The following is a 15,793-nucleotide window of genomic DNA, read 5'->3' as shown; positions in this document are numbered from 1 at the left end:
AGTTCTTGGCCTTTGTTCTAACTCCACAGTTCTTTCTCTGGATACAGATGGTATTCTCCATTGCAGAGAGCCCCCAATTGTCCCTGATTATTGCACTGATGGAATGAGGGAGTCCATCAAGGTTGATCATCACCTCCATGTTGCTGTTAGGGTGTACAGTGTTTTTCTGGTTCTGTTCACCTCACTTAGCATCAGTTCATGCAAATCCCTCCAGGTTTCCCTGAATTCTCATCCCTCCTGGTTTCTAATAGAACAATAGTGTTCCATGACATACATATACCACAGTTTGCTAAGCCATTCCCCAATTGAAGGACATTTACTTGATTTCCAATTCTTTGCCACCACAAACAGGGCTGCTATGAATATTTTTGTACAAGTGATGGGGTTTTTTTTAGGTTTTTGCAAGGCAAACAGGGTTAAGTGGCTTGCCCAAGGCCACACAGCTAGGTAATTATTAAATGTCTGAGACCGGATTTGAACCCAGGTACTCCTGACTCCAGGGCCGGTGCTTTATCCACTACACCACCTAGCCACCCTCACAAGTGATGTTTTTACCATTTTTCATCATCACTTCAGGGTATAGACCCAGTAGTGGTACTGCTGGATCAAAGGGAATGCACATTTTTGTTGCCCTTTGTGCGTAGTTCCAAATTTCTCTCCAGAAAGGTTAGATGAGTTCACAGTTCCACCAACAATGTAATAGTGTCCCAAATTTCCCACAACCCTTCCAACAATGATCACTCTCCTTTCTGGGCATACTGGTTAGTCTGAGAGGTATGAGGTGGTACCTCAGAGAAACTTTAATTTTCATTTCTCTAATAAGTAATGATTTAGAGCAGTTTTTAAAATGACTATGGATAGCTTTGATCTCCTCATTTGTAAATTGCCTTTGCATATCCTTTGACCATTTGTCAATTGGGGAATGGCTTTTTTTTAAATTTGACTCAGTTCTCTGTATATTTTAGAAATAAGTCCTTTGTCAGAAACATTAGTTGTAAAGATTGTTTCCCAGTGTACATTTCTTTTGATCTTGGTTACAGTGGTTTGGTCTGTGCAAAAGTTTTTTTAATTAATGTAATTGAAATCATCCATCTCTTCCTTAGTCATAAACTGCTCCCCTTTCCATAGATCTGACAGGTAAACAAACCTTGATCTTCTAGTTTGTTGATAGTATTATTTTTTTATGTCTAAGTCCCTGTAACCATTTGGATCTTATCTTGGAATAGGGTATAAGGTGTTGGTCTAATCTAAATTTCTTCCATACTAACTTCCAATTTTCCCAGCAGTTTTTATCAAAGAGAGTTTTTATCCCAATAGCTGGACTCTTTGGGCTTATCAAACTGTAGATTACTACAATCGTCTCCTGCTATTTCACCTAGTATATTCCACTGATCCACCACTCTATTTCTCTGATGCTTTATAATATAATTTTAGATCAAGTAGAGCTAAACCACCTTTTTTTTTTTTTTTGCACTTTTTTTCCATTAAGCTTCTGGCAATTCTTGACTTTTTATTTCTCCTTATGAATTTACTTACAACTTTTTTCTAACTCATTAAAGTAATTTTTTGGAATTTTGATTAGTAGGGCACTAAAACAGATAGTTTAGTTTTAGTAGAATTGTCATTATTTTTATTATATTAGCTCGACCTATCCATGAGTGGTTGATGTTTGCAGAGTTATTTAAATCTGATTTGATTTGTGTGATAAGTGTTTTATAATTGTTTTCAAAAAGTTTCTGAGTTTGCCTTGGCAAATAGACTCCCAGATATTTTATATTATCTGAGCTTACTTTGAATAGGATTTCTCTTTCTAGCTCTTCCTGGTGTATCTTGCTAGTCATATATAGAAAAACTGAGGATTTATGAGGGTTTATTTTTATAACCTGCTACTTTGCTAAAATTGCTAATTGTTTTCAGTAGGTTTTTGGATGATTTCTTGGGATTCTCTAGGTATACCATCATGTCATCTGCAAAGAGTGAGAGTTTTGTTTCTTCCTTCATAATTCTAATTCCTTCAATTTCTTTTTCTTCTCTAATTGCTGAAGCTAACATTTCTAATATGATATTGAATAGTAGTGGTGATAATGGGCATTCTTGTTTCACCCCTGTTCTTATTGGGAATGCCTCTAGCTTCTCCCCATTGAATATGATGCTTGTTGATGGTTTCAGATAGATACTGCTAATTATTCTAAGGAACAGTCCATTTATTCTTACACTCTAGTGTTTTTAGTAGGAATGAGTGCTGTATTTTGTCAAAAGCTTTTTCAGCATCTATTGATATAATCATATAATTTCTGATAGGTTTGTTGTTGATATAATTAATTATACTAACAATTTTCCTAATATTGAACCAACCCTAGGATATTACTAGGATAAATCCTACTTGATCAAAATGTATTATCCTAATGATAACTTGTAATCATTTTGCTAAGATTTTATTTAAGATTTTTGCATCTATATTCATCAGGGAGATAGGTCTATAATTTTCTTTCTCTGTTTTAACTCTTCCTGGTTTAGGTATCAGCACCTTATTGGTTTCATAGAAAGAGTTAGGCAGAGTTCTGTCTTCCCCTATTTTTCCAAAGAGTTTATATAGAATTGGAACCAATTGTTCCTTAAATGTTTGGTAGAATTCACTTGTGAATCCATCAGACCCTGGAGATTTTTTTCTTAGGGAGTTCAATGATGGTTTGTTGAATTTCTTTTTCTGAGACAGGGTTATTTAGGTATTTAATCTCCTCTTCATTTAAACTGGGCAACTTGTATTTTTGTAAACATTCGTCCATTTCACTTAGATTGTCAAATTTATTGGCATAGAGTTGGGCAAAATAATTCTGAATTATTACTTTAATTTCCTCCTCATTGGTGGTGAGTTCACCTTTTTCATTTATGATACTAGCAATTTGGTTTTTTTCTTTCCTTTTTTTAATCAAATTGACCAGAGGTTTATCAATTTTATTGGGGGTTTTTTCATAAAACTAACTCTTGGTTTTATTTATTAATTCATTAGGTTTTTTTTGCTTTTGATTTTATTAACTTCTTTAATTTTTAGAATTTCTAATTTGGTATCTAATTGGGGTAAGCTCTGTGATTTCGGGCAAGTCACTTAACACCATTGCTTTGCGAAAATCAAAAAAAATGGGTGGGATGGGGGAATCTGAAAAATTAATTCATATATCAAAAAACAAAGCCCATAGTACATGGAATTTTCCACAAAAATGGGCCTTCCCCAACTATGAAAAGGAGTGAAAAGAGATGTCTTCTCAATATTTCTTCTTTGAGATCAAGTTTTTCATCATAATTTGGAATACCTTTTTATTCTTGTTTTGTGGTACTTAATTTCCCCATTTTCCCATTTTCCCCATATTGTTCTAGTAATATGTATATGTATAATTGTCCTGGCTCTGATTAGTTCATTTTGCACCTAGTCATGTCTTTCCATGTTTCTCTATTTTTGTCATGTTCATCATTTCTGATAACATAGTAATATTTCATTTTGTTGAGGCACCACAATTTGTTTAGCCATTCACCAATTGAAAAGCATCTCTTTTGTTTCATCATTCCCCATTTGATAAGTGTCTGTTTTGTTTCCAATTCTTTGCTACCACAGAAAGTGCTGCTATAAATATTTTGGTGTAAATGAATCTTCCCTTTTATTTTTCTGACTTCATCAGAGTTTATACTTAGCAATAGAATGCTAAAGTCAAAGGGTGTGGACATTTTGGCCACTTTATTTGCATAATTCCAGATTGTTTTCTAGAATAGTACCAGAACATAGTGTGCACAGCTCTACTCCAACAATTCATTGGAGTGCCTGTCTTTCTATAACTCAATCAGTACTGACTATCTCTAGCTTTTGTCATTTTTTTTCTAATTTGTTGGCTGTGAGGTAAACATAATTTGCCTTTCTCTTATTGTTAGTGATTTGGTGTGTTCTTTCATATGACTGTTAATAATTTTTAATTCTGAGGCAGCTAGGTGGGGTAGTGGATAAAGCACTGGCCCTGGAGTCAGGAGTGCCTGGGTTCAAATCCGGTCTCAGACACTTAATAATTACCTAGCTGTGTAGCCTTGGGCAAGCCACTTAACGCTGTTTGCCTTGCAAAAACCTAAGGAAAAAAAAAGAATTTTTAATTCTTCTTTGGAAAACTGTTTATACGTAACCTTTGATCATTTCTATTTGGGTAAATTGACTTAGATTTGGATTGAAACAGATAGAGGAGAAGGAAATGGGAGAGGAAGTAAGAAGATGGTTAAGAGGAAAAGGGAGAAACAGATAGACAAAGGGAGAAAGGATGGTGTTGAATAGTGGATAGAGATCTGACTTTAAACCCAAAAGACGATGGTTCCCGTCTTTTCTCTAAAACGTACACTTAGGCAATCCTAAGCAAGCTGATTCATTTTAAGTGGTATAGCTAACTATTCTCTAAAACTATAGGGGGCAGACAGTTTATTAAACTGCACTTGTAGAGCAACTCCCCTTACCTAGGAGTTCTCTATACTAGTGAAATCATATGTCAGAACTTAATCCTTTGAAATGAAAATGATGAATGTTACTAACCTAAGTGAAAAAAAAAATATTATTCAAGTCTACACAGCTGTAACACAAAATGAAGTGTGCCGGAAATTATGTGGTTAATTTAGTCCATAGAAGCAGCCAAACTGGATGGCTTGGATTCCAAACTGGGAAGGGGAAAGAAGTTACAGGAACATAGGACCTTATTTGTCAAGGCTTATTGAACTCTCCTAACCTGTTAATGACACAAGAGAACAAACACACAGCCCAATCTCTGCCCTAAAGGCTTATTTTCTAAGACAGTCATATTCTAAGAGAGGGATCAAAGATTTTCTGAACATGTTTCAGTGGCAAAGGGAGGCAGAAAGATGGTACAGCAGTGAGTGGTTTAGGGACAAAGAAAATTGTATTTCCAGCTAGCCCACAAAATGAAAGGGAAAGACATTAAGAATCATTAAGAAAAAAATCATCAAACCCTTATAGTAAGGAAATGAGACAGTGACTCCCACAAAAGACACTCAACTAGGGGCAGCTAGGTGGCACAGTGGATAAAGCACTGGCCCTGGAGTCAGGAGTACCTGGGTTCAAATCCGGTCTCAGACACTTAATAATCACCTAGCTGTGTGGCCTTGGGCAAGCCACTTAATCCCATTTGCCTTGCAAAAAAAAAAAAAGACACTCAACTAGATCAGGGCAGCTAGGAAGGAGAGATTAGCCCTACAGGCACACAAACTATAGGTAACTATTCTATACCTTTGTTTTATAATGTGACACAATTTCCTGTAATTTCCTTTTTCTTCCAAGTAAAGAGCATAGATTTCTCTTTTTTTCAGGAAGGTGAAAACAGGAACCAATTATTGATCTGTGTTCTCATATTTAAAATATTAAATTTGATGCTGTAGAAGGGTTTGTGAATGTCTGTAAACACAGAGGCCATTGCTACAATCTTTAGTGCAACATCTAACAGGGTGGAACAACCATGATTAAGAGAAAATTAAGGGGGTGGCTAGGTTGCTCAGTGGTATAAAGTTCATGTAATATTGCTTCACAAAGTCCTGCTCATTCAATGACTTTTCCTGCTTCTATTTCTATTTGTTTAATAAGATCATTTAGAATTTGGTTGGGATTTAAAATCTAATTCCCTAGACTGTAGCCTCTAAGTCTCTTGCATTTCTGTAGGTGCTTTGTTACTTTCTCCTTATTTCAGTTTTTAATTCTCTCTTTTAGGTTTTTTTTTTTAGGCTTTTTTGCAAGGCAATGGGGTTAAGTGGCTTGCCCAAGGCCACACAGCTAGGTGATTATTAAGTGTCTGAGGATGGATTTGAACTCAGGTACTCCTGACTCCAGGGCCAGTGCTCTATCCACCTAGCTTCCCCTGTCCATTCATTTTCATTCTTAGTTGGTGGGTATTTTATTCTTCTGAGTCTAGGTTTTCTTTTAGTTTGTTTATTTTGTTTTGTTTTGTTTTTGTCATGTTCATCATTTCTGATAGCATAGTAATTTTTCATTTTAGTCCAGTTTTTTTTTGTTCCTCATACTTGTCAGTCTCAAGTGCATTATAGCATTCCATTAATTTAATATCCATGATTTATTTAATTATTCTGAATCATAAGAACTTTTTAGTTCATCTGAAACTTAAAAATTATTTTAAGGCAGTACCCTCATTTTACAGATAAGGAAACTGAGAGCCAGAGATATTGTGACTTATTCAAGATAGTAAATGTTAGAGCCCAGAAAAAAGTTTTCTAATATCAAATCCAATGCTCATTCCACTATAGCCTGCTATCTTCTGAGACTGGCAAAAGAACTAAAATAAAGGGCTATTGTTAAGAATGTTTATTTTTATTCTTCCCCACCCACCACCATAACCAAGATTACAGTTTCTGATGCACTGCAATGGATATTCAATAGGAAGCTACTTTGTGGGCCCAGGAAACCAAAAAAAGCAAAATTGTCTAGTAAAATCCCATCACAAAGCACAACAGTGGCAGGGGGAAATCAACTGAAAACCTACAATGCCACCGACAGGGTGAGGACTGTGGTCAGTCAAGAGAGTCCTTTACTTGATACCAGTAGGGTCCACTTCCAAGTATTTGTCACGTCGGGTTGAGAAAGTTTGACTTTTATAATGTGGTTTTTCCAGCTACTTAGTTCTACAGCAAACCCTTCAGGAACACAAGAAATGCAATATGGTACAACTTCCCCATACACACTCCTTAAAAGATTTATGCTACCATCAAATTAATCTAAAATGCACTGTAATTTCCTGACCATCAGGGGCTTCCTCAAAGCAATAATTCTTGTCAGTGACATTTTGTGCCTACAGGCATTTAGGGTCATGTGGGAAGAATGACAGTGCAGGAGAATCATAGTCATAGACTCCAGTGACTCAAGGGACCTTAAGGGTCACCATATACAATTGCACCATTGCCCACAGTATGAAACAAGTCTAGAGATAATGTGACTTATCCAAGATAGCCCTTAAATTCATTGGACTTCAGTACTGAATAAAACCTTAGATATCAACTCATCTGACTCCTTCATATTTTACACATGAGAAAGTTAAGATTCATAGAAGGAAAAAGTGACCAAAATTATGCAACTAGTCCTTGGTCAAAAGAAAGTATCAGGATCAATGGTAAAGAATGGATTCTCAATTACCTACTAGTCGAAAAATACTAAATGTTCTTAGAGTTATGGTGTTAGTATCTATCCATCATCAAAAATTTCAATCATTTAATGATTTCCTATCTAATAAATATGTCTAGCACAGTGCTAGATGCTGAGAGAGTTAAGAAACATATAAGATATTATCTCTTCAAGGAGCAAAAACAGGATAAGACATTGTGGCCTGTCCTCCCATTGAGTGGCATGGTAGCTTTGATCTGTTCCATTTTGGAACATCCTCAAATGCATGATGTGTTAGATCATTAAGGATGTTGAGGTTGAGGTTGAATTCAATATGGACAATATAAACAGTCAGGGAAGACAATATGGAGTTGGTGGGCCTTGATCTGGTTTTGGAAGACTTGGTATGATATAATGAAGATATTGTATATCTTTTTTTTTAGATTTTTGCAAGGCAAGGGGGTTAAGTGGCTTGCCCAAGGACACACAGCTAGGTAATTATTAAGTGTCTGAGGTCAGATTTGAACTCAGGTACTCCTGACTCCAGGGCCAGTGTTCTATCCACTGTACCACCTAGCCACCACAGATATTGTATATCTTACATATGAAAGTCATGAGTCTCCTAGATTAAGTGTATATTCAGAGTTTAGTAGAATTTCTTTGGTAATAAGGGTATACCAATGGATCTATCAAGGAATCTATTTATTTCTGTGTTTCTGATGTCCTTTCTCTGAGGTAAGGGGGCCTAGTCTAACTAAGATGTATCAAGTATTGCTGGATAAATTTGAATGGGAAAAGAAGGGGCATTTTAAGGAGGGCCTTGAATGTTGAAATAGACATTTCTATTCTGATTGACAAAAGAGAGTTGTTAGAGCTTAGAAAGAATAATCTAGTGGCTCTGTGCAGGATGGACTGAATACTTCCTGGATAAAGTACATAATGGTAAGAAGGAGCTAGTTAGGAAGCCACTGGGAATCAGAAAGTTAAAATGTTGAGCAGAAATGGAAAAAAAAATTTTAAAAGAAAAAGCAGTGACAGCTCGAACATATGGAACAAAATAGAAGGATTCAAAGATGGTTCCTTGATTTTGAAATTCAGTGAGAATGGTTGTGTGCCATTGGAAAGAATAGGGATTGTGATGGATGGGTTGTCTAAGATGTAATTCTCTGGAGATATGTCAGAATTCTCTCCAGGGTGATTATTTCCCTCACCTTTTCCCACTCAGAACTCCAACCCAATCATTCTCATTGAATCTTTTTTTATCTTCCCTTCAGTCAATTAAAGAGGATACAGTTCCCAAAGGTGCAGAGGAAAATGTAAGTTATATATATAAAATGATTGAATCATTCAGATTTCATCCTTGACCTTCTTGGTCCACTGGGTGTCAACATCTGGGGTCTCTTGTAGCTGCATGAAATAAGTATGAATTATGGTAGGTTCTTTCATCCTTTCAAAATGATCATTGACAACCATAAGAATACAAGGGCTTTGATGAAAACTGTAATCCATATTAAAAGTCACTGGTACTATGTTAAGACAACACACTACCAGTGCACCTACCAGGGAAATTGGTTGTATACACTTGTAATACCTACTACCAGGAGACTGAGACTGGTAGATTGCTTGGGCTCAGGAGTTCTGAATTGTTATAGGACTAAAGCCCATTGAGTTTCTACACTAAAGTACTACCCCAATATGGCTAGCAGCTGGGAGCAGAAGACCACCAGGTCACCAGGGACAAACCACCCTGATCCAAAATGGAATAAAAACTACCATGCTAATCAATAGTAGGACAGGCCACTGTCCTCTGCATTTAAAATCTTTGCAAGATGAAAAACTCAGTCAAAAAAAAAAAGGATTATATATGTCTTTTTCTTACTAGAATTCATTATTATTCAGGGACTGAAAGAATCTACCAAATAGAACAACTTTTCCCATACTTATCTCTGGGCACATCCATTTACATCTCTATTTTTCTCTGTCATACTTATTCATTCACTCTCTCTTGATTAAGTACCAACCCAAATCATGACTTAAATTTTAATGGTACTAGCCCTACAGAAGTATGGGGGCATGAGGCATGAGAACATCTATGAATTACTCACACTGAAGGATTTCCATGGTGCCAAACTCAGGCTGAAGATTTGGGGTCATTTGGATTTTACCTTGATGCAGACAGTGATTCCATTATTTCTTTGGTCTTTTGTCCAAAGAAGGAGAGGTAGTCAATATTTCTAGAAAAGTAAATTGATGCCCAGGGGAGAATAGATCAATCCCAAATCTCAGCAGTCTTTCACTTTCCAATAAAACATACCAACAGAGATAAATAAGCTAGTGATGTGATCCAATATAGTGCTATTCTCCTGAAAGAAAAATGCCTCCCACTCCCCAGATGTTTTATAATTGGTGTTAACTAAATTCACAGCTGTTCTTGAAATGAACCAAAAACCGTTCATTTTGCAAAAGAGAATACGAGAGATTGATCTTTCTCTGGTTCTTTCTGAGGACTCTGTAATGTTTGACATAGGGTTGTTATGTTTCAAGTCTAGCCAGTGTTAGAGGACCTGAATCTAAACAGCTTCCAGGAATACTGTTTCTAAAATAACGGAGATAAGAAAAGGTATTTCTTCTTATGAAGTTTTATGAGTATGAGAAGGAAAAATATTTCAAGCTGTTCCTTTCATGACATTGGGCTATACAAACAAACCAAGACAACTCTTTAATCCGTAATCTCATAGCATTCTCCTTTATATTTTCCACGATTACAAAATCACTAGTTATTTTTATCACCTGGAAGTAGGAATCCAATGCATCTTCTTGACCATGATTTTTAAATTAAATGGTGAATTAAAGCCAGACTCCAGTTGGCAATGCACACTTGAACATTTTCACAGAAGCGACCTTTCATTTAAGGAGAAATATCTCTTTTGGATGTTGTCAAAGGAACATTTTGTCCACTGGGGCTCTTAGGATAACTTTTAAGTCGGCTTTCCAGAGCTCTGACAGAAGGCATTCCATTTTCTAGAGTGAAGGTTTTTTTTTTAATGTGAATTAAATGTGAAGTCATCTTTGCAGCTTACAAAGTATAAATAACACACAATGTACAAAAGCTTATAAAGGGTAAAGAAAGATGCAAGGTGTTTTTGAATGGAAAAGAAAAGATTTGGCACAAAGACAACCTTTTCCTCCCTATCCCACAAGATTTCTGTTGGCTTGGCTTTGAGCAGAGCATTTCTATTTTTAAAGTCTTGAAATGTCTTTTTCTTAAGGGGATAATGACATGCCTCTTGGATGAAGCCAGTATAAAGCATGTGTTTTCACTGTGTTATGAAAAGCTGCTCCCCAACAAAGCCATAAACAAGTGGAAAAGAGAATCCTTAGAGTAGCTTCATGCTGGTCATGTGTCTTGGACAAATCATTAATTTAACCTCTTTGGTTCTTGGTTTCCTCATCTGAAAAAAGGAGGCCATGGATTAGATCACAGATCTAGAGCAGAAAAAGAACCTCAGAGGTTATCTAGTTCATACCCCTTATTTAATAGACAATAAAACTCAGGCTCAGATAGATTAAATGACTTGTCCAACCTCTCAGAAGTAGAATTGGAATCCAGATCATCTCTGACTATATAGGGATCCTTAAACTTTTTGTTGTCATAGACCCCTTTGGCAGTCTGAGGAAGTTCATTCACTCCTTAGAACATGCATAAACCAAGATACATAGATAGAAATACAAAGGAAGCTAGACTATGTTGAAAATATAGCTATCAAAATCTTCAAAGAGAAAACAAAGTTCATGGACCCCAGGTTCAGAACCCATACTTGAGAACACAATAATTTCACAGTTAGTGACATTATTGGACTAGAAGTCAAGAAGCTCTGAATTCAGATTCTGTTTACTAATTGTGTGGCCTGGGGCAAGTCATTGACACCCCTCTGAAACCCTTAATTTCCTCTTCTCTTATAATATACCCCATAATACCTCATATTACATTATATATGCATACAAATAAATATACCATGGATATTGTATTATTACATATGCACTCATATTACCATATAGAGTATATTTCTATATTATATATAATATGTAACCATATATCTCAAAAGATTATTATAAGCATCAAGCAAGAAAGGTATTTTGTAAATCTCCAACTCTCTCTCTCTCTCTATGTCAGTGGTTATTTTTGCTAAGGCCCCTTCCAGCTCTGAATTCTGAGATTCCTTTGAGGGTAGTTATACTTTTACATTTGTTTTGAGGTCCATGTATACATGAAGAACATGGATCTTCTCCTATATTTGACCTAAGCTAGGAGAGAGAGAAAGATAAACCGTTTATTAAGTTTCAGGCATCATGTTTACGTGTTAACCAATACTAAAATTATGTTCAAAATACTGGGCTACTCCAGACCTGTTTGTTGAGAGAGACTATGGTATAATAATAAGATAATAAAAGGAACACCAACTAGGAGTCAGAAGATATAATTTCGTTCTGGTTCTGACATTAAGCTTTGGAACCAGAACAGCTAGGTGGTACAATGGATAGAGTACCAGCCCTGGAGTCAGGAGGAACTGAGTTCAAATCTAACCTCAGATATTTGAGCCTGAATGGCCTTGGGCAGTCATGTAACCCTAATTGCTTCACAAAAATAAATAAAAATAGAGTAAGAGAGAGATAAGTATCATTTGTGCTTTCTGTAAACAGGCCCAGATAATGAAAATGATTTTAGAACAGGGAATATATAGACACAGCCCTAAGGAAAGGAATTATTCATAATACATGAAACATGTTAGACATTTGAAAAAATTTACTCTCTTGAAATAAATTGGGTATAATGGCACCTAAATTTTAAGCTCATAACTAATATTTATACTTCCCATCCTTTTTTTAGAAAGCAGAAAAATGAGTAAATTTCTCATTCTAAAACACTTTATATTATACACAGTTATGCCTTACTTTGCCAAACCCAATACAAAGAAATCCAAACTAGAAATTACCTTGGGGAGGGTGGGGAGGGTGCTTTGCTTTGCTTTGTTTACTAAGATTTCTTTAGATAATAAATTCTTGTGATTTTTAGGAGACCAATCTATCAATTGCAGTGAGGTCTACCTGCATTATATGAACTAAAAAAAGCTAAGCAGTTTAAACATTTCCTAATATTTTTCAAGTAAAATCTGACTTTTTAGAGTATAGATAGGCCTGGTACTTCCTGCTAAAAATTCACTACTGGTGCTTACTCCAGTAATTTCCCATTACTGAAAGAAACAAAGGAAAAAAATGATGCCTATAGAAATAAGCTACGGGTGCAATTTCATTTGAACCACAACTCAAATAGTCAGAGCAGTTACCTGAGCCCCAAACATAATTTCTGAGGAACAAATTGCAGAATGGCAGATAAAGCCCTGCTTTTTCTAAGCCAAGATGACAACTAATAGAATGAACAGTTTCTTTCATTGGAACACACAATAATTCAAGATATAAGTCATTCCCCTTCCTTCCCCCTACAATTTGCCTACACAAACTCAATTTGCCTTTTCTGTGTAGATATAAGGTTACACGCATGTTTTAATAGAATAATAAAAATAAATAAAATATTGAGACAAAAAGCCCTATTCCACTTTGAATGAATTTCAAAAAAAAAAAAACTCTCCCTGATTGAAAGTATTTGAATCAGACATTGATCTGATACAAATCTATGGACAAGAAATAAAACCTTTTCTCAAAAAATGCAAATGAAGTTCATTTTAATGTATCCTACATAGCCAGCTTCATTTGTATATTACAAGCTTCCCAACAAAGTAAGGTAAGAGAAAAGCATTTTAAAATACAAGCTTCGTTTCCATCTTGACTTGATCAAAGGGCCTAGTTCAATTCCCAGGCATGGTTTAAAGCCCAAATTAGTCACACGTTACTAAAGTGACCTCAGGTAAATCACCTAATTTCTCTGAGCCTCAGTTTATTCAACTGTAAAATAACTGTTGAACTAGATATCCCCTAACAATTCATCCAGCTCTAAAACTATGACCTTATTAAATAATAATCAATCAGCAAACACTTATTGAGAGCCTACTAGGTACCATGGACTAAGGATACAAAGACAAAAAAGTGATAGTTCTTATCTTAAAGAACATTACAATCTATCCAGAGGAAATAACACATACCTTTATAAGGAAATGAAAAATTCAAAAAATGGTCACAATGAAATTTTGTAAGGAAGCAAACAACTGTGGGTATCAGTGGGTTTCATGTTGAAGGTGGCTTTTGAGTTAATTTAGATATTCCAAAAGGTTGAGTTAAAGAGAATGCATTCCAGGCAGGCCAATGCTAAGGCACAGAGGGGGAGACCATGTAGGAGGAACAGTTTAGAAGCACCATAGTATATTGTGAAAGGGAGTAATTGTATTGCCACACCCAAAACCAGAACTAGAGAGCAACATGAATTTGATTCAATGAAGATGGTAAACAAGACTTAGAAGCAGAAGAATTAGAGATTCAAGACCCGGCTACATGCCTGAGGATAAGTTCATAGTTTCAGGGAGTCTCAGTTTGATCTTTTACAAAATGGGAATGACAGTTGCATTCCCTACCTCACCTGGGTTCAGGTCTGGCTTCTAATCTGTCCTGGCTGTGTAAATCCCCTAATTCCTCAGTGTCATCAGGCAACTCTTTAAAACCATACATTCTAGAACAAGTCAGAATTTGCATTAGTAGAGAGCTTCCTAAACCAAAAGAGCTAGAATGTGCAGAACAGTGGACCTGAAAGATCTGAATTCAAATGTGACCTAGGACTCCTTTCAGCTCTGTGACCTTGGCAAGTCATTTAACCTCTTTGCCACAGCTTCCTCATCAGTAAAATGAATTAGAGAAGGAAATGGCAAATCACCTTAATTATTTTTGCCAAGAAAACCCCAAACCCTCATGGAGAATTGAACACAACTGAACAGCAAACTCCTAAATCAAAAACAAACAAAAAAATAAATAAATAAAATAAAACTTGTACAAAAAGAAAAAAAAATTATCAAGATTGTTTTGAGTCAAATACAATTGATCAGCAAATTCCTAAACCAAAAAAAAATCAATAATAGAACTTGTACAAAAAGAAAAAAACATTATTTATCAGGATTGTTTTGAGCTTAAATGAGATAATCCATGTAAGGTACTTTGCAAATCTTAAAAACGCTATGTAGATGTCAGCTGTCATTAGATGAATGACAAATCTTCCAAGCTCTGGGGTAGGTACCCAAAAGAAATTTTCTACCTAAATGAACTTTTTCTCTTTGGAATTTAAATATACTTACACAATCTGACTCTAGGCTATTTTTCCAGCATTACTACATACATTACTCATATACTTCCCTTGATACACTCCAACATTCCAGTCAGTCTCATAGCTAACATTCCTTCTCCCATCTCCATGACTTTGTATGTTCTTTCTCCTTATCTCTTCCTCTTAGAATGCCCAATCCTATAAAAGCAGATTTAAGTACCACTTACTACAAGAGACTTTTCCTTACATCTCCTAAACTACTACTGTTCCCATCCTCGAAATTAATTTATATTTAATATGTGTGTTTTATACTTACTCCCATACTTACACACACATATATATATATATATATATATATATATATATATATATATATATATATATATATATTTTCTTGGTAAGAAAAAAAAAGCAGGTTCTTTGAGGGCAGGAACTTTTTTAAAATTTTATCTCCAGTGCCTAAAATAATGGGCACATAGTAGGCTCTTAATAAATATTTGAGTGATTTCTTGATTAAACCACATGGCAAAGATCTGGTCCTCTGAATAGATACATAGATTACTCTTCTGCCTTCACTGGATATATGACTTAATTTGATTTCAGGGGTAAAATAACTACCAGAAATAGGAGAATAAAGTCTAATGTGTAATTAGGTCCTTTGGATATCTCTTCTAAAAGCACTTTCCTCATAACAAACCTATGAGGTAGAGAATGCAGTTACCACTCCCATTTTATAGATAAGAAAACTGAGGCCTTTGGGGACCATGGTACTTGTCTTTAGTCTTGTAGTCAAGTCTTGAATCTCCAGCTCTTGTCACTCTAAGTCTATTCTACCATACTCCCACTATCCCAAAACTTAGCCTATAACAGCAAAAAAATTAAAAGAATACTACAAACTCAACTCAGTGGCCTTGGATAGTATATTTAAATTGACTCTAAAAGGAATAAATTTGAATCAAAATATGACTGGATTAGGTGATAGTTTAAAATTATTGAGGAAAACATCAAACTTTAATTAGAGCTCTATAACAATTTGGTTTCCCTGACATAGAAACCCCTTTAAGAGTAGAAATTTAAGAAACAGGATTTTTTTATCCTTAATAATATTACCTACATTAAACATTTTCCCTTAAATGTAATATTCAGGTTTTAGGGAAAACAAAAGCTGGATTTTAGGATGGTCTATGCTATTCTAGAGCTCACCAATAAAGTGATTTGGAGCTCTTTTCAAATAACATATTTTGAGCTGCTTTGGCAAGAGATTGAAAGTACTTTTCTACAAAATGATTCTATTTTAGGAAGCAATTGTTTCCCTTTTCCTATATGAATCAACTGTTAATAATAACCGGCATTCTCAGTACATCTTATATACATTCGAGTCTCAT

At 35.3% G+C, this 15,793-nt stretch overlaps 1 protein-coding gene across 7 annotated transcripts in view; it reads left to right on the top strand.

Moving 5' to 3' along the window:
- BCAS1 (brain enriched myelin associated protein 1) overlaps positions 1–15,793 on the top strand; it is a 141,278-nt gene that overhangs the window by 90,473 nt on the left and 35,012 nt on the right. For 5 of the 7 annotated variants that reach the window (XM_074210277.1, XM_074210276.1, XM_074210282.1 and 2 more), the window contains one exon: positions 8,419–8,460. The exons of the other annotated variants lie outside the window; for them this stretch is intronic. In XM_074210277.1, coding sequence (XP_074066378.1) covers positions 8,419–8,460 — 42 coding nt within the window. The remainder of the gene's footprint in view (positions 1–8,418; positions 8,461–15,793) is intronic. 7 annotated transcript variants of the gene reach the window in all.

The sequence above is a fragment of the Macrotis lagotis genome, chromosome 1, assembly GCF_037893015.1.
Source record: "Macrotis lagotis isolate mMagLag1 chromosome 1, bilby.v1.9.chrom.fasta, whole genome shotgun sequence".
Lineage (NCBI taxonomy): Eukaryota > Metazoa > Chordata > Mammalia > Peramelemorphia > Peramelidae > Macrotis > Macrotis lagotis.
This window is presented reverse-complemented; position numbering and strand designations above follow the sequence as displayed.